General features: G+C 47.6%; 1 protein-coding gene across 2 annotated transcripts in view; it reads right to left on the reverse strand.

Moving 5' to 3' along the window:
* The window catches only part of gpc5b (glypican 5b), a 687,302-nt gene that overhangs the window by 266,180 nt on the left and 401,883 nt on the right, over positions 1 to 19,239 (reverse strand). For both annotated transcript variants that reach the window (XM_068041839.1, XM_068041840.1), the window contains one exon: positions 1,621 to 1,783. In XM_068041839.1, coding sequence (XP_067897940.1) covers positions 1,621 to 1,783 — 163 coding nt within the window. The remainder of the gene's footprint in view (positions 1 to 1,620; positions 1,784 to 19,239) is intronic.

Here is a 19,239-nt window from a genome sequence, read left to right on the forward strand (position 1 = left end):
GTTACAATGGTACATCAACCCCGGATCAATTCTTACACTCATTTAAATTCCATTTGTACTTTCATTGTTTTCTTTGGCTTTAACACAGAGAGGACATTGTTCAGAACATGTCTTTTCACTTCAGAGAGGTTGATGTGATTACTCCATTTGACAGGGAGACAAAAAAAAGTAGGCAGCTGACGAAAACTTCTCATCCTTTTGGCCCAAGGCCCCCTAAGTTTCTCTCCTCGAAGCACATGTCCTAGTGGCCTTGTTGTCTCAAAGTTCGTTATCAGTTTTCATGCTTTTGGCTGTTCCTGAAGGGTCAAGGCTCATAGATCATCCCCTTCTGGAACTCCAGTTTCAGTCCTTACTACCCATTGGGCCTGTGGTCTTGGAGTTCACTGGAGTCCACTATATCTGCAGTCTAGTTCAGAGCTCATGGGTCAGCCTTGCTAAAACCTGGCCACTCAATCTGTTGGACCTCTGGTCTCATAGTTCACCATCTGCTGGGACTCCAGTCTCTGGGCTCACTGCCTGCTGGATCACCTGTTTCAAGCTCACCACCTGCTGGGCCACCAGTCTCTGGGGTCACCACCTGTTGGGACACCAGTCAGGTGCCCCACTGCCTGCTGGTCCTCCAGTTTCAGGGCTCTGTGCCTCCTGGGATGGCTCACCAAATCTTATCACAGTTTGAAGAGTGAAGTTAACAGATAGGAAACTCTCACCTTTCCCCCCATGAGATGGTCCTTAGTTCTCTCAGGTCTCGCTTCTAAGAGCAAGTTGTAACCAAGAAAGGCATTTAACAGAAGACAAGAGCAAAATACTGTGGATTCTGTAAATCTAAGCTAAAAAGGGAAAATGTCCCGATGTAAGGTCATTGACCTGAAATGTTAACTATGTTTCTTTCTCCACAGATGCTGCCTGACCTGCAGAGTATTTCCAGCATTTTCTGAAGACATTTTACATTGTAACAGAGAGTGACGGCATACAGATTCAAACCACTGACTCCCCAACCATGTCCCACCGTGATATCAACATCCAATTCTAGGTTTTCTCTGTAAGATCACCTCAATTTGTTTAACGATTATAGGCTTTCGTAACACTGGTAAATGTCAGGTTCACCAGTAACACAGCTCAAAAGTGTACTGCCATCAGCTACACTTCTCCCAGGTTAGAAAGTTAGAATAAACTTAAAACTTAATAATTTGTTAACGCCTCCCATTGGACTTAAGTGTACCCTGTTCAGCAGAGTTAGTATCTGGACAACAATACGCAAACATTGAACATCGCCACGAGTGAGTGACTGACCGTTTTGGAGAGTCAACATTGCTCAGTGCTGCTCTTAACCTACATAGAGTTTCAAATGCAGATGTAAACATTCATTGACTGATGTATGGATATGAAATATCCTCTGCAGTTCTCAGACCCCAGGGAAAGTAACTGTGCTATATTGCATCTATTGTATCAGCATGAAATATGAGAGTTTCCACGATATTTTGCACTCAACAACTGCACACTTGACATCCAGCAGTTTTGTATGGATCAGATTAACCCCAAAGGTGGTCCTTACACCACATTTTCACTCGATGTTCTTGAACCATTGATCTGTGAGACAACTGCTCAAAAAATGCCACTCACGTGTATTCTTCTTACGGCCCACTTCTCCGCTTCCAGATCCCGTGCATCCATCTTCATCATCACACTCCCCACTATATTCCATGTCCTCTCCCTTAACATCACCACTGCCAGCTTCTCTTGAGGACCACTGCTCCGACTGCCTGGTTCTTTTGCCATGCAGCATCTGACATGAAACAGAAGAGCAACTGTGAGGAGGAGGGCCAAACATACCTATAAGGGTTTCGAATGAAATCATTGATAGTCTTCTGCTCCAGCACTTCTCAAAAGCCTTCCCCGCCCTTTTGCAGGACAGGTGGATATCACACTTACTTATTGTCCTGAAACACTAATATCCAGACTGATATTAATTCAGCCACTATTGCCAGCATCCCATCTTCCACGCTCCATAAACTTGACCTTATCCAAAACTTTGCTGCTCATATCTTAATTTGCATCAGGTCCTTTTTACCCATTACCCCTCTACTCACTGACTTGTTTTGGCTCTAGGTCTACCAATGCCTCTATTTTAAAATGTAATTCCCTCCATAGCCTCACCTTCTCTATCTCTGTAACCTTCTCCAGCTCTATAACCCTCTGGGAACTCTGTGTTTCTCCAATTCTGGCCTCTTATGCATCCTTTACTCTCTTCACACCACCAATGGCGGCCATGTCATCAGCCATCTCGATCTTAAGCTCTGGAATTCCCTCCCTAAACCTCTCCACCTCTCTAACCTGCTCTCAGAATTCCCTACTTTAAGATGCTTCTTTTTGATCAAACTTTTGGTCCTAATGTCTCCTTCCTTGGCCTGGCGTCAATTTCTGTCTGATTACCCTCCTGTGAAGTGTCTTGGGATGTTTTACTATGTTAAAGGCGCTAAAGCAACGCAAGTTGTTGTTGCATCATGGGCATGTTGTGGGCATGAAAAGCAAGTGTTATCAACACCACACCATTTGAAAAGATCAGCAGTCCCCTGATGACCTACTGGGTTAAAGGAGTTGCACTGAGCCATTCAGACCAGGAAGTCCCAAGCTGGATTCCTGATCTCTGCTGAGAAGGGCACCACAATTAACCTCAACCCCCTTGGACTTCAGCAGGAGACAAATCAAAAACAGGATGCCTTTTCTAAGACACTATCCAGTGGCTCATGCGCAAAGAGCGTGTGTGTGGTGTTCAAGTCGGGCACCAGCTGTAATATCCCCTTGCATGTGAATAACCAAGAAATGGTCACAATCTAGGCCAGACATGAAGAATGACAACTTGGGTTAAGTACAATAGGGTTCCTGTTGCTTGTAGAACCATGGTTCATCATGGCTTAATACGCCCAATTTTACAAATGGCCGCTACACCAGGGGCTTGCATGCTCACTGCACGGATCAGAAAATCACTGGCAACGTGCTTGCTCATTCCCCATAATGTGTGAACAGTAAGTGTGGCTTCTTGCATTCATGAAAACAGCCCGAGTGCGTAAAAGGTGTGTAAAAATGTAAGGTGATCAATGCCTCACATAGCATGTTGGTATTTCCAGTAAAGATATCATGTTAATGGCTTTGCTGAAAGTATTTCAAACTATGGCTTAGAACCAGCTTTCTGGAACATTCTCTTTCCAGCTGTGATGAAATTCTCTGTTTAATATCAGAATAAAGTGGCATTGTCATTTGCTAAAGCTTGCAGTGCGCACTCTTTGGTGTATAAATGAATTCTGCTGCTGACTTAGTAGATTGTCCAAAGGCTCCAGGCACCAGCCAAACCTGCCTGAAGGCAACACTAACAGAGTATTTGAATGGGGCGCTGGGAGCATTGGACTGTGGACACGTTGCCTAAAATCACTCAAACGAGGTTCTTGGAAGATGATACTCCAAAACCTTTTCTGTGGGTGTCGGGCTACAGAAATGCAGGAGCCTTTTGCTAACAGTCCCTGGCCTTTTGGATAAACCACTATAGGTCTGCAGGTCTAGATTTACATGTGACACATTGCACTCACCAAACAGTCCACTGGCTATAGCAACATTTAAATACCATTTTAAACAGTGCCAACCATTACGTCTGAGCTACACTCGAATAAAACCAGCAGCTGTTGCACAATGTAAACTGCCTTTGAGAATAAACTGATGAAAAGAAAAATAGACAAGCTACATGCCCAAGACATGCTTGTGGCTTTCAAAGAAAATTTGATGGAATTATGGAATTTGGTCCCCAAAATACTGGAAAAATCTAGGGAAATCCTGCAATCCCTTGCAATGCAACTGTACGCTGCTAATAACTTGAGAGTGGCACTCAGAGACTGGGAGGTGTGGCAACTGTCTGCCCTCAGACTGGTATAGTGAGTGAAAAAAAAGTATTAGCTTAAAAAAAAGCCCACTGGTTGGCACAGTGAGTTTCAATAGCATTCTGGTTGCTCTGAAACTTTGATTCAAACCCATCTCCGATTAACGGGATGAAAGCTTCCTGTGTTTGCTTGTTGTAAGAGCCCTACAGGAATTAACCTCGGGGCAGTTAGAAATTAAGAGTCAAAAACCTGGATGAGGCCCAAAAATGGGCACCAGGATCGCGATGTACTATTAACCTGTACCCATTCCTTCCGATGCAGGCAACCGCAAACATCGTGCTGCCTGAAAAATTAAATGAGAATAGAATGCAGCCCAAAACTAAACATGCTGCTGAGTGGCTGCACACGTCTGCAGCTCTTAAACGGGAGATGCATTCTGGCTGCAGAAGGTGTTGGACTGGCTGGGGAAGAATGTCCGAGCAGAGAAACCTCAGAATAATTCAGCAGTTTTTTCCCGCGAGCTTTGCGAAGCCGATGACAGGACCTGACGGGGGTCCTCAGCCCACATCTGCAGGCAGCGTGACCGGCTCAGCAATCATCCGGGAGGCAGTCTCCTGATTGGCCACCTTCACGCTCACCGTCCTGTTAAGGAATGCAGGCTGTCTCTCGATTATGCAGGTACAATAAAATGGCCAACAGCTCTGGAGCCTCGGGAGCCCCACCGGGATAGGTGGACCCTGCTGAGGCAGGTCAGGGACCACGATGGTGCCTCAACATGGAAGTGTCCTCAGAGCCGTGGATCCAAATCAAAAATTATGAGGGTTGAAGGGCCACTCGAAGCGGAGGGGAAACCCCTCTGGAGGAACTGTTTGCTGCCTGTCCTGCCCGTGGCCTCCCCTTTGGAGCATGGAGCCACTAGCTCCGATGGGCACCACCAACCCCCCCCCCTCCACCCGGCCTGCTGCAGGGAAGCTGCCTTCATTGAGCTGGCGGCCTCCACACACTATGGGGGAACCACTCGGCCGGCATCGAAATACCGGCAAGGCCGCAAAATCATCCCTAATTGGGGCCTTCACTATTTCAATTGGCTGTCCACCTCCGTGGAGTGGGCAGCTGATCCTATTTCCAACCCGTTCGTGGGAAACTTCCCAAAAGTGGGAATTCATCAGGCAGCCATTCTGACGTGGCTCCCCCCATTTACCCGGCCTCCCCCCCACCCCTCCGCCCCCTGCCTCCAAGCTCGACACCATGAGGTAGGGAAATCCAGCCCAATAGCTGAACAGGGGGGCAGAGAAAGTACTCCAAGGTTCTGAGGCACAGTACTGGAGGCCTTGGTGCAGGAGATGGAAAGAAGGAGACAGGTCCTTTACCCATCAGGGACCAGGACATCATTCAGACAGACACTGCGAAGACAAGGCAGTGGGAGCAGACAATCATTGTGGTTGATGGCTGCAAAATAGCTCCAAGGACCCTGGATACGGCTGCAAAAAGTTCAGTGACTTCACATGGGTTGTCAAGGTCAGTGAATGCATCATCAAGTGCCATATCCTACCAGAGGAACCACTAGCCTTGCACACTCCTCATTGTGGGAACGTGGGCCCATGTACCTCATCGTTTGTGGGATTGAAACACGATGAGTTACAACAGCTTTCAGTTCTGCTGAATAGGAATGCTTTGTGAAGCAGGCCTCGTTGAAGGAAGGTCACTCATCCATGTCTTAAGGGTCTGGGACATGTTGGTTTGGTCACAGTGTTTATTGGCTTCTTGGCTGGAGGGTTGTCTGCCATCTTCCCTGCTGCTGGCAAGATGGCATGGCAGTGGGAAGATGACAGGCACCCCACCATCCACCTTCCCTTGCCATTTTACACGCCCCCGCCACCGCCACCACACCTCACAGCCCATCCCCAGAGGGTTGGTAAAATTCAGCCCATTGTTTCTAAAAGCTTTTCCACCACATACTGGCCTGCAGTTGCTGGGTTTATCCTTACACTCTGTTTCGAACAATATTTGCAATTTTCCAGTCCTCTGGCACCATCCCTTTATCTCAGGAGGATTGGAAGATTATGGCCAGTGCCTCCACAATTTTCATTGTTACTTCTCTCAGTATCCTTGGATGCATCTCACCCGGTTTCAGTCGCTTATCAACTTTAAGAACAGCCAGCCTAATTTCTGCTCTTTATCAATTTGTAGTCCACCTACTGTCTCAACTACCTCCTTTTTCACTATGACTTGGGCAGCATCTTCTTCCTTGGTAAGGACAGATGCAAAGTACTCAGTTAGTACCTCAGCCATGCCGTCTGCCTGCACGCGTAAATTCCCTTTTTGGTCTCTAATTGGCCCCATTCATCCTTTTACCACCTTTTTACTATTTATATGCCAATAGAAGACAATTGGATTCCCTTTCATGTTAGCTGCCAGTCTCTTCTCATACTCTCTCTTTGGTTTTCTTAATTATTTTTTCACTTCCCTTCTGAACTTTTTGTATTCAGTGGTTTTCAATTGTATTATCCACCCAACATCCATCATATGCAGCCTTTTTCTGCTTCATCTTACTCTCCATCTCTTTCGTCATCCAAGGAGCTCTGGCTTTGCTTGTCCTATCTTTCTGCCTCGTGAGCATGTACATCGATTATACTCAAACTGTTTCCTTTTTAAAGGCAGCTCATAGTTCCATTACTATTTTGTCTGACAATATTTGATTCCCAATTTACCTAAGCCAGATTTGTTCTCACTCCAATAAAATTGATCCACCCCCAATTATTTTTACTCTGGATTGCTCTTTGTCTTTTTCCGTAACCGACCTAAAACTTATAATATTAAGATCACTATCCCCTAAATTGTCCCAACTGACACTTATTTATTTATTTAGAGATACAGCACTGAAACAGGCCCTTCGGCCCACCGAGTCTGTACCGATCAATAACCACCCATTTTATACTAATCTTACATTAATCCCATATTCCCTACCACATCCCCATCATTCTCCTACCACCTACCTACACTAGGGGCAATTTACAATGGCCAATTTACCTATCAACCTGCAAGTCTTTGGCTATGGGAGGAAACTGGAGCACCCGGCGGAAACCCACGCAGTCACAGGGAGAACTTGCAAACTCTGCACAGGCAGGACCCAGAACTGAACCCGGGTTGCTGGAGCTGTGAGGCTGCGGTGCTAACCACTGTGCCGCCCAAATCACATGACCCACTTGAGCCAGCACATTCCGCAGAACCAGATCCAGCAATGTCTCCTTCCTCATTGGCCCAGAAACTTACTGATCTAGAAAATTCTCCTGAACACACATCATAAACCTCTCCCCCTCTCTGCCCTTTACACTATTACTATCTCAGTCTATATCAGGATAAGGTCCCTCATTATAACTACTCTATAATTGTTGCACATCTCTGTAATTTCCTTGCAAATTTGTTCTTTAATATCTTTCCCACTAGTTGCTGGCCTAGAATACACCCAGTAATGTAATGGTGCCACTATAATTTCTTAGCTCTAACCAAATAGATTCATCCTGACCCCTCCAGGTCATCCTCTCTCTCCAACACTGTAATGATCTCCTGAATGAATACTGATACCCCTCCTCCTTTCTTTCCTTCTCAATCTTTTCTGAACACCTTGTATCCAGGAATATTTAGTATCCAGTTCTGCCCATTTTTGAGCCATGAATTACTGTGTATGACAAAGGCTCTGTGTGATGTTCTTTCGTTTGAGGTCAAATGTTACCATGAGTTGTAATGTGAAAGGCTATTGGTCAAACGCAAAGCTATAGAATTTAGGGTAAACCCTGTGAATGGATCAGACACTGGTTGAAAGGTAGAAAGCAATGAGTGAGTGTTAGGGAGTTCATGTCAAGGTGAGGGGATGCACTGAGTTGGGTATCCCAGGGCTAAGTGCTGGGATCCCTACTCTTTCTCATTTACACAAACGAGCTAGACTCAGATTATAAGTCAGTGGAAGTCATGATCAAACTGTACAGTGCTCTGCTCAGGCTGCACCTTGAGTGCTGTTGAGACACACAAGAGACATTGAAGCAATGGGAAGACCCTCGAACTGACTCCTCATGTTGGGGGAGCAGGGGTCTGAATTATGAGGAAGGGCTGGAAAGACTCAGGCTTTTCAGTTCTGAATGGAGGCATCTTAGAGATGGAGGTACATAAAAAGTAAATGATATGGAGAGGCTAAATGCAGAATAGTACCTTAAATTAAAAAGTAGGACATGAGGACACAGGTTTCAACAAGTAAAAGGTAACTTTAGGACTGATACAGAAGGTGCTTCATGGAAAGACCAAGCAAAACTTGGAATGGATAACCTTAAAGAGTTGTGCCGGTGAAATCCCTGGATGCATTTAAGATACAACAATGCTGGGGGGGAAAGCAGGGTGGCACTGCAGGGCATTTTTGGATGGATGAACCAATACGGGCGATATGGGCCTCCTCAGTCATAATTATCATGTGGCCTTGTAAAAGTAGCCCTCCTTTTCTAACTTCCCAGCCCTTTGAGCATGCTCAGCGTGAATGGTGCGCAGCATCTCAATGTGCACCATATGGAACAGCAGGGTTAAATGAAGTACAAAGATCCCCACCTTGTGGGATTTGCTAATCCCATTAAACCCCAAAATATAGCAATGTGTGGGGTGTGTTTAATTCTTTAAACCCCCAGGCAATGGTAACTGGCCCTGTAGAGCATGTTTAGATAGAATGTTGAGTGTTACAAGTGCTCTCCACTGTACATTGTCTCCACTTGCCCGTCTCTTTTATTTGGAATTGAAATTTTCTAATTGAAGCAATTCATTTTCTTTCATCAGTCCTGACCCCGCCCCCAGCTACTTTACTTTTAAAGAGTGTTGAAAGCAGGGAATAGATTATTGAGTGAGGAGATAAAGAAACACGTGACAAAAACAGGAGAGATTAAAGGGCAGCATGCAGAAAAGATTTAAAAAATCATTCTGGTTTGGATTTAAAGTAACCCTGCCCCTAATTTTAACAGTTAGTTAACTGTCCTTTTTCAGGAAAGGCTTATTTTGCATTTCATCGAATGATATTTTTGGAGATGTTCCTGGAACATTTTCACATTTTGGTGCCAGCATATCAGCTTGGCCCAGTGGGTCGCACACTCGCCTCTGAGTCCAGAGACTTGACCACATAGTGTGCTGCATTATCAGAGGTGCCGTCCTTCAGGTTAAATGTTAACCGAGGCCTAGTCCACTGATCCAGATGGGCGTAAATGTTCCTGTTAAAAGAACAGCAGGGAGCTCTCCCGATGTCCTGAACCAACATTCCACCCTCAACCAACAGCACTGAAAATACAATGTCACGGGTCATTTATCCCATTCCCAGTTGTGGGATCTCACTGTGTACAAAATAGCTGCGAGGTTTGCCTACATAAGCAAACTCACTGCACTTCAAAGTAATTCACTCTTTATGTGGATCTTGGCGAGTTCCCTCAATTCCTCCCCGATCTCTGATTGCGATCAGGTAATTCAGAACTTCCCAGAGATTCAACAAAGAGCCTTCCAGTCTATTCACCTGAGCCCTCCCTCCATCATTTATAATCCTTCCAAGTGCCACTCTTCCTCGCACCACCCCCACCTCCACACCCAACCAACGATGTGACTCTCCCCTTCCCAGTTCCAAGTTCTCATACTTATACTCTCTTCAATACTGCTCCCCTTTCCCGATGCCACTCTTCCCTTCTCAGTGGCACCCACCCCTCCATATGCCAGTCTCCCCCTTTCCAGTCTCACCCTCCCCAGCCCTATGCCACTCTCCCCCTGTCTAGTCCCACCCTCCGTCTCGAGGTATCACTCTCCCCCTCCCAGTATCACTCACCCCTGTGCCACTTTCCTCCTCCCAATGTCACTCACACTCCCCCTCCCAGTATCACCCACACTCTCCCTATGCCACTCTCCCCTTTCCCAGTGCCGCCCTCCGCCTCCCAATGCTACTCTCCCCTCCCAATTCTACCCTGCCCCCAATGCTACTCTCCCCCTCCCAGTGCCACCCTCTCCCTCCCAGTGCCACTCTCCCCCTCCCAGTGCGACCCGCCTCCTTCCAGTGTCTCTCTCCCCTTCCCAGTGCCACCCTTCCCCTCCCACTCCCATTCTCTTCCTCCGAGAGTCACTCCCCCTGCCAATGCTACCCTTCTCTTCCTAGTGTCTCCCCCCCACCTCCCAATGCAACCTCCCCTCCCAGTGCTACCCGCCCCCTCCCTGTGTCACCCTCCCCCTCTCTGTGTCAGGCTCCCCCTCATAGTTCACTCTTACTGTCCACCATGATACCTGCTGCTGGCAAAAGTACAAGAAATTGCAATATAAGAATGCAACTGCATTTTAACTATTATATGAAGAGATATGTAGCCGAGTTGGTGAGGGTGAGTATGCAACTGAACCAGGCAGATGCCAGGCGGTATTCTGGATCATTGTGGAAGTTTCAAAGTCATGAGGAAAGATCTTAAGATTTGAAAAGTCGACATCCTTTTGCCCATAGATGCTGCCTAACCTGTTGAGTATTGCCAGCCTTTCCGTTTTCAGATTTTCAGCATCTTTTTTTTATTCGTTCATGGGATGTGAGCATTGCTGCAGCATTTATTGCCCATCACTAATTGGCCTTGAGAAGATGGTGGTGAGCCACCTTCTAGAACTGCTGAAGTTCTTTAGGCGTCGGTACACCACAGTGCTGTTAGGAAGGGAGTTCCAGGATTTTGACCCAGTGATAGTGAAGCAACGGCGACATAGTTCCAAGTCAATATGGTGTATGACTTGGAGGGGAATTTGCAGGTGTTTGCACGCACCTGCTGCCCTTATCTTTCTAGGTGGTAGAGGTCACGGGTTTGGAAGGTGCTGTGGAAGGAGCCTTGGTGAGTTGCTGCAGTGCACCTTGTCGATGGTACACACTGCTGCCACTGTGCATCAGTGGTGAAGGGAGTGAATGTTGAAGGTGGTGGATGGGTGCCAATCAAGCGGGCTGCTTTGTCCCGGATGGTGTTGAGCTTCCTGAGTTTTGTCGGAGCTGCACTCATCCAGGCAAGTATTCCATCACACACCTGACTTGTCCCTTGTAGATGGTGGATCGGCTTTGGGGAGTCAGGAGGTGAGTTACTCGCTGCAGAATTCCCAGCCTCTGGCCTGCTCTTGTAGCCACAGTATTTATATGGCTGGTCCAGTAAACCTTCTGGTCAATGGTGACCCCCTAGAATGTTGTTGGTAAGGGATTCAGTGATGGTAATGCTGTTGAATGTCAAGAAGAGGAAGTTAGACTGTCTCTTGTTGGAGATGGTCATTGGCTGGCACTTGTGTGGCTTGAATGTTACTTGCCACTTATCAGCTCAAGCCTGGATATTGTCCAGGTCTTTCTGCATGCGAGTATGGACTGCTTCAGTAGCTGAGGAGTTGCAAATGGTACTGAACATTGTGCAATCATCAGCAAAATTCCCCACTTCTGACTTTATGTTGGAAGGAAGGTCATTGATGAAGCAGCTGACGATGGTTGGGCCTAGGACACTAACCTGAGGAACTCCTACAGTGATGTTCTGGGGCTGAGATGATTGGCCTCCAACAACCATAACCGTCTTCCTTTGTGCTAGGTATGACTCTAACCAGTGGACAGTTTTGCCCTGAATCCAACTGTCTTCAATTCTACTCGGCCTTCTTGATACCACACTCAGTCAAATGCTCCCCTGGTGTCAAGGGCAGTTGCTCTCACCTCACCTCTGGAGTTCAGTTTTGTCCATGTTTGAACCAAGGCTGTAATGAGGTCTGGAGCTGAGTAGCCCTGGTGAAACCCAAACTGAGCATCGGTAAGCAAGTTATAGGTGAGTAAGCATTGCTTGACAGCACTATCAATGACACCTTCCATCATCTCGCTGCTGATCGAGAGTAAGACTGATGGGATGGTAATTGGCCAGCTTAGATTTGTCCTGCCTTTTGTATACAGGACATACTGTTAATCTGTTGATTGTGTATCAATTGTTTGATGATATGCAGGTGGATGGTGTTAATTGGGTTCTTTCTTGAGCACTGATAAGCAGACCACACAAGATCAAGGGGCAGGTTGTTCAACCTTGCCCGTCTAAGAGCGAAGTCCAAAGTACGGAAAGTCCTCATCAGGGAATTCCTCTTTGCTGATGATGCTGCTTTAACATCTCACACTGAAGAGTGTCTGCAGAGTCTCATCGACAGGTTTGCAGCTGCCTGCAACGAATTTGGCCTAACCATCAGCCTCAAGAAAACGAATATTATGGGACAGGACGTCAGAAATGCACCATCCATCAATATTGGCAACCACACTCTGGAAGTGGTTCAACTAGGCTCAACTATCACCAGTAACCTGTCTCTAGATGCAGAAATCAACAAGCGCATGGGAAAGGCTTCCACTGCTATGTCCAGACTGGCCAAGAGAGTGTGGGAAAATGGCGCACTGACACGGAAGACAAAAGTCCGAGTGTATCAAGCCTGTGTCCTCAGTACCTTGTTCTATGGCAGCGAGGCCTGGACAACATATGTCAGCCAAGAGCGACGTCTCAATTCATTCCATCTTCGCTGCCTCCGGAGAATACTTGGCATCAGGTGGCAGGACCGTATCTCCAACACAGAAGTCCTCGAGGCGGCCAACATCCCCAGCCTATACACACTACTGAGTCAGCAGCGCTTGAGATGGCTTGGCCATGTGAGCCGCATGGAAGATGGCAGGATCCCCAAAGACACATTGTACAGCGAGCTCGCCACTGGTATCAGACCCACCGGCCATCCATGTCTCCGCTTGAAAGACGTCTGCAAACGTGACATGAAGTCCTGTGACATTGATCACAAGTCGTGGGAGTCAGTTGCCAGCGTTCGCCAGAGCTGGCGGGCAGCCATAAAGGCGGGGCTAAAGTGTGGCGAGTCGAAGAGACTTAGCAGTTGGCAGGAAAAAAGACAGAAGCGCAAGGGGAGAGCCAACTGTGTAACAGCCCCGACAAACACATTTTTCTGCAGCACCTGTGGAAGAGCCTGTCACTCTATAATTGGCCTTTATAGCCACTCCAGGCGCTGCTTCACACACCACTGACCGCCTCCAGGCGCTTACCCATTGTCTCTAGAGATAAGGAGGCCAAAGAAGAAGATAAGCAGACACTTACTGAGACTGGTGGAGGGTTTGAGTGAGGAGCTACATGTTTGTAATCCTTTTACTCTGTACAACAAATGTGAAACTGAGTAAAGATAGGCTCCAGCATTATTTTTCCATAACAAGCTTTCTGGAGTTTAACACATACCTGGGCAATTTTCCACATTTTTGGGTAGATGCCAGTGTACTGGAACAGCTTGGCTTGAGACACGGCTAATTCTGGAGCACAAGTCTTCAGCGCTACAGCCAGGATGTTGTCAGGGCCCATAGCCTTTGCTGTACAGAGTGCCCCCAGACATTTCTTGATATCACGTGGAGTGAATCGAATTGGCTGAAGACTGCCATTTATGAAGATGTGGGCCTCAGGAGGAGGCCGAGATGGATCATCCACCCAGCACTTCTGGCTCAAGATGGTTGCAAATGCATCAGCCTTATCTTTTGCACTGATGTGCTGGGTTCTGCCATTACTGAGGATCGGGATGTTTGTGAAGCCTCCAGTTCCTGTTAGTTGTTTTATTCCACCACCATTTGGGACTGGATGTTAATTAACTGCTGCTCTATAATTTTCCTGTTTCTTTCGGCCGACTCTCAAGATTGGTTTAGCTGAACTCAGCTGGAGTGACAGTAAAGGTCTCAATACCCCTGGCCTACAAGAGGTGAAAAAAATCTGCCAGGGTTCCTGTTCTGATTGCTATCCATTAGAGAGTTTGGATGCCAATTGAGGACAGGATTAGACTTGACTTTGATTCCACGTGGATTCCAACTGCAGTTTCACCCATCATGCTTTGAAACCACCCAGGATCACAGGTATCTCCGAGAAATACAACGTTCCTCGGACTGCTACTCTCGCCGCATCCTGAGATCCACACTCAGTGCTATGCGCCGCCATATGCACACACTGGACCTCTCTCTCCAGCAGCACCGTCTCACCTTATCTCAAATCTGTTCTACTCCGCAGTTTCATCTCATCTTACGTCTCATCTGACGCATTAACAAAAAACTTTTTTTCTTCCTTTCAGGTGTTAAGGAACGCAAGCTCCAGCAGCTGATGGGGACTAATGCCCCTCCAGATCCTCCTTCCGCTTCACTTCCCTCTGACCCCACCCCTTCTGATCTGACCCCTTGCCGTGTATTCACTATACCCTCTGACCTCCCCCTCTCTGATGCTGAGCGTTCTGTACTCAGCAAAGGTCTCAGTTTTATCCCCTTACGCCCCCACCTCAATGAATTTCGCGCTCGGCATGACGTTGAGCTCTTCTTCCGTCGTCTCCGCCTCCGGGCTCACTTCTTCGACCAGGAGTCCTCCCCCCGACCAGCAGACCCATTCACCCGCCTCCAGCATTCTCCCTCTACCTGGACCCCTCCCCCTGGCCTCTTACCCGCTCTTGATCTCTTCATTGAAAACTGTCGGCGAGACATTGGTCGTCTCAATTTCTCTGCCCCCCTCACTCACTCTAACCTGTCCCCCTCTGAACTTGAGGCACTCCGTTCTCTCAGGTCTAACCCCGACATGGTCATCAAACCTGCAGACAAGGGTGGTGCTGTTGTTGTATGGCGTACCGACCTCTACCTTGCAGAAGCTCAACGCCAACTCACAGACACCTCTTCCTACCTCCCTCTGGACCATGACCCCACCACCGAACATCAAGCCACCGTCCAAAGGACTGTCACTGACCTCATCTCCTCTGGAGAACTTCCCTCGACAGCTTCCAACCTCATAGTCCCACAACCCCGGACAGCCCGCTTCTACCTCCTTCCCAAAATCCACAAACGGGACTGTCCCGGCAGACCCATTGTGTCAGCCTGCGCCTGCCCCACTGAACTTATTTCTTCCTATCTAGACTCTATCTTTTCTCCGCTGGTCCAGTCTCTTCCCACCTACATCCGTGACTCTTCTGACGCCCTACGTCATTTTGACAATTTCCAGTTTCCTGGTCCCAACCGCCTCCTTTTCACTATGGACGTCCAATCGCTCTACACCTCCATCCCCCACCAGGATGGTTTGAGGGCTCTCCGCTTCTTCCTGGAACAGAGGCCCAACCAGTCCCCATCCACCAACACCCTCCTCCGCCTGGCTGAACTTGTTCTCACATTGAACAACTTCTCCTTCAACTCCATGCATTTCCTTCAAGTAAAAGGTGTCGCTATGGGTACCCGCATGGGTCCTAGTTATGCCTGTCTTTTTGTGGGATATGTCGAGCATTCTTTGTTCCAGTCCCACTCAGGCCCCCTCCCCCAACTCTTTTTCCGGTACATTGATGACTGTATCGGTGCCGTTTCCTGCTCCCGCCCCGAACTAGAAAACTTTATCAACTTTGCTTCCAATTTCCACCCTTCTCTCACCTTTACATGGTCCATCTCTGACACTTCCCTTCCCTTCCTCGACTTCTCTGTCTCCATCTCTGGGGATAGGTTGTCTACCAATATCCATTATAAGCCCACTGACTCCCACAGCTACCTCGACTACACTTCTTCACACCCTACCTCCTGTAAGGACTCCATTCCATTCTCCCAGTTTCTCCGTCTCCGACGCATCTGCTCTGATGATGCTACCTTCCATGATGGTGCTTCTGATATGACCTCCTTTTTCCTCAACCGAGGATTTCCCCCCACTGTGGTTGACAGGGCCCTCAACCGTGTTCGACCCATTCCCCGCACCTCTACCCTCACCCCTTCCCCTCCCTCCCAGAACCGTGACAGGGTTCCCCTTGTCCTCACTTTTCATCCCACCAGCCTCCATATCCAAAGGATCATCCTCCGCCATTTTCGCCACCTCCAGCGTGATGCCACTACCAGTCGCATCTTCCCCTCCCTTCCCCTGTCAGCATTCCGAAGGGATCGTTCCCTCCGCGACACCCTGGTCCACTCCTCCATTACCCCCACCACCTCGTCCCCGTCCCAGGGCACCTTCCCTTGCAATCGCAGGAGGTGTAATACCTGCCCATTTACCTCCTCTCTCCTCACTATCCCAGGCCCCAAACACTCCTTTCAGGTGAAGCAGCGATTTACTTGTACTTCTTTCAATGTAGTATACTGTATTCGCTGCTCACGGTGTGGTCTCCTCTACATTGGGGAGACCAAGCGCAGACTGGGTGACCGCTTTGCGGAACATCTCCGCTCAGTCCGCAAGCAGGACCCTGAGCTTCCGGTTGCTTGCCATTTCAACACTCCCCCCTGCTCCCATGCTCACATCTCTGTCCTGGGATTGCTGCAGTGTTCCAGTGAACATCAACGCAAGCTCGAGGAACAGCATCTCATCTACCGATTAGGCACACTACAGCCTGCCGGACTGAACATTGAGTTCAATAATTTCAGAGCATGACAGCCCCCCACTTTACTTTCATTTTTAGTCATTTTTAGTTATTTTTTCTTCCTTTTTTTTTTACATTCCTTTTTACATTTTTTACTATCTTTTTTTGCATTTATTTCATTTCATCTTAGTTTGTTCAGTTTGCTTACCCACTGTTTTTTTCAGGTTGTTTTTCTTCAGGTTTGCACTTGCTGCTGTTCAATATTCAGTATATTCACACCTAATCTGTACTAATGCTTTGTCTTTCAACACACCATTAACATATTGTTTGCCTTTGCTCCGTGACCTTTTGGTCAACTATGTGGCCTGGTCCAATCTGCACCTTCTCCTTTGTTATCTCTTGCCCAACCCCCACCTCACTTGTTTATAATCTGTGACTTTTCTAATATTTGTCAGTTCCGAAGAAGGGTCACTGACCCGAAACGTTAACTCTGCTTCTCTTTCCACAGATGCTGCCAGACCTGCTGAGTGATTCCAGCATTTCTTGTTTTTGTTTTAGACTTGACTTTGTTGCCCCCTCCACTCGCCCCTCGATTCCTTGGCCGCTGGCACTCTCAGTCAGAGCTCATGCATACAGAGTGATGTCCTGAGTGAAATAGTGGAGGTTGCTAACACTCATGAAACCACAGCATGAATCAGAAACATTAGATTAGCAAGGGGGAAAGATGAAGGGAGTATAAAACAGACGGACAGGAGTGTATGGGGCTAAAATTGTGCTCTGAAATCTGTGTTAAAAATGGGTTAATTTTGGTTGGGTGGCATCAAAATTGGGTCCCCTGCCCAATTTTTTCACCTGACAGAATTTGTGCAAATAAAGAAAAAGTGTCATAGGATGTAATTTCCTGCCTCTTGTGCTGCAGCATCATAGGGCACAAGGGGATCCACTGCGTTGCTGGCATCCACCGTTGCTAAGGGCTCCAGGGCGGGGTGGGGGTGAATACTTTACTGTTATTGTCACAACACGTTTCTACCCCCACCTTCCCCCATCTAAAGCCCCAGCTGAGCCATAAATAGACAGGTATCCAGCTGAGATATAGAAATGACCGGAGGAGTTGGAGGTTACTGAGCCTCTCAATGAGGCAGTCGGAAATTCCGCCCTGCACTTAGCACCACTACCAGAAGCCCTTGAAACAGTACTTTTGACCCCTCAGCTGTACGCCGGGCAATGGTTTTAAACGTTGTTCCAATTAATTGATTCAGAAGAGACCGACATCCAAAGAAATTCAGACAATTAGCAATGAAAGTGAGTTAAGGGCCAAAAAAACATTTATTAAAAGCTTAGAAACATCTAATTATTTAAAAGAGACCTCACGTTGGTGCCAGGCCACACACAGACAGAAAGCACAGCTGCTTATATCTCAAAGAAGCCCAGAGGGCTTCAGGTAAATCTAAACAGTAGTATTCTATTCTGGGCTGTCTGATAAGTGTGGTTCAGGGTGAATATGAATCTTCTGTCTTTTGAGCAATAGACAGGAAATGGTCTTGGACAGTATCCAAGTCATGCAATCTAGTATCAGAACCGAAGCCAAGGTGGTGTGTGGGGTGGGGAATGCCTGAATGGCTTAGTGCACATTTTTTGGATCTGAGTTTGATCCCAGTTATGATAATAATCTCCCCATGTTGCTAATCCCCCGGAACTATTGCAGAATGTCTTCCAGCAAAATTCAGCGCACTGAAGCAACTTTCGAGCACACACACTTGCTTCAAAGACTACATTCACAATTTTTTGGGGTTAGGCGGTGGTGGTTGTGGGAGAGGGGGAGGTGGGCGGGAGGGGGGGAGCGTGGAGTGGTTGTTGAATGCCCTCGAGACTGCTTTTACTGCCTTTGGCTGTTAATCAGATCTACACCAAAGTTACGGGGGTGGGAACGTCTGCTCCAAGATGTTGGGAGCTCTGCGGAACGATCTGTACTGGGTGGTGAAAAGTGCATTGTTGGGCCTCTAGGTGTAGGCTGAGGGCTTAACCAGGCTCCTATGGGGGCAGTAGTCCTCCAATAGCTTACCCAAGTAGTCATGCTTTCACATGGGAGCCTTGGCAATGTGTGCTGACAGACTTTCTGACTACAGGGCTAAGGGGTAATCCCTAGACTGGCTAAAGAACCATGCCATCCAGGCACTGAAACTGATCGGCAAGGTGTAAGGTGATTCCATTAATCTGCACTGGCATTTCTCATTTTGATGGGAAGACAGCCAGTACATTAAGGCTGTGTACTCAGATCAGCCGTGATCTCAGTGAATGGTGGAACAGGCTTGAGGGTATGAATGGTCTACGCCTGTTCCTAAGTTCCTACTTTGCATCAGCGGATTATTTGGTCATCTATGTCATTGCTGTTTGTGGGATCTTGCTGTGCAGATTGGCTGCTGGATTTCCCTACATAACAATCGGAACAACACCTCTGAGTATGTGAAAGGTGCTATATCAAAGCAAGTTCTCTCTCTCTATGTCTCGTATCTCAGTGCACTGCTGTGGGGAAGTTGGTGAAAGGATACCTCAGTGCCTTTTGTGCTTGGAATGTTTTTATCTACCTGTTAGGTTGTTGCTGCCCATTCAACATGCCCATCCTTAGCCCACACTAAACAATAAGGATCAACAGTGCAACAGTCGCCTCATCCTGGCCGGCACTGTGAGAAACTAGACAGAAACAGAGCAAGTGGTCAAAGCCAACTCAGAATCCAGGAGTGAAGCACAGACAGTGGGTGAAAGAGGCCATTTTCAATGGCAGCCAAGCCACTAGGTCATCATCTAGCTGACAGTAAATCTGTAAAATCAAAGCGCTGACGATCCATCGGCAGCAATCACAACTGGTACACTGGGAAGATGTCCGTTGGTATGGGTCCCCATTGGATTCTGCGGGTTAGTCAGAGCACAATTCATTTGCTTGAGGCCAGTTAGCATCCATGCCAGTACAGGCACCTCCCTCGCATTAGCCTGCCCAATGCTGTTTGGACAC

The sequence above is a fragment of the Heterodontus francisci genome, chromosome 11 (genome assembly GCF_036365525.1).
Source record: "Heterodontus francisci isolate sHetFra1 chromosome 11, sHetFra1.hap1, whole genome shotgun sequence".
Lineage (NCBI taxonomy): Eukaryota > Metazoa > Chordata > Chondrichthyes > Heterodontiformes > Heterodontidae > Heterodontus > Heterodontus francisci.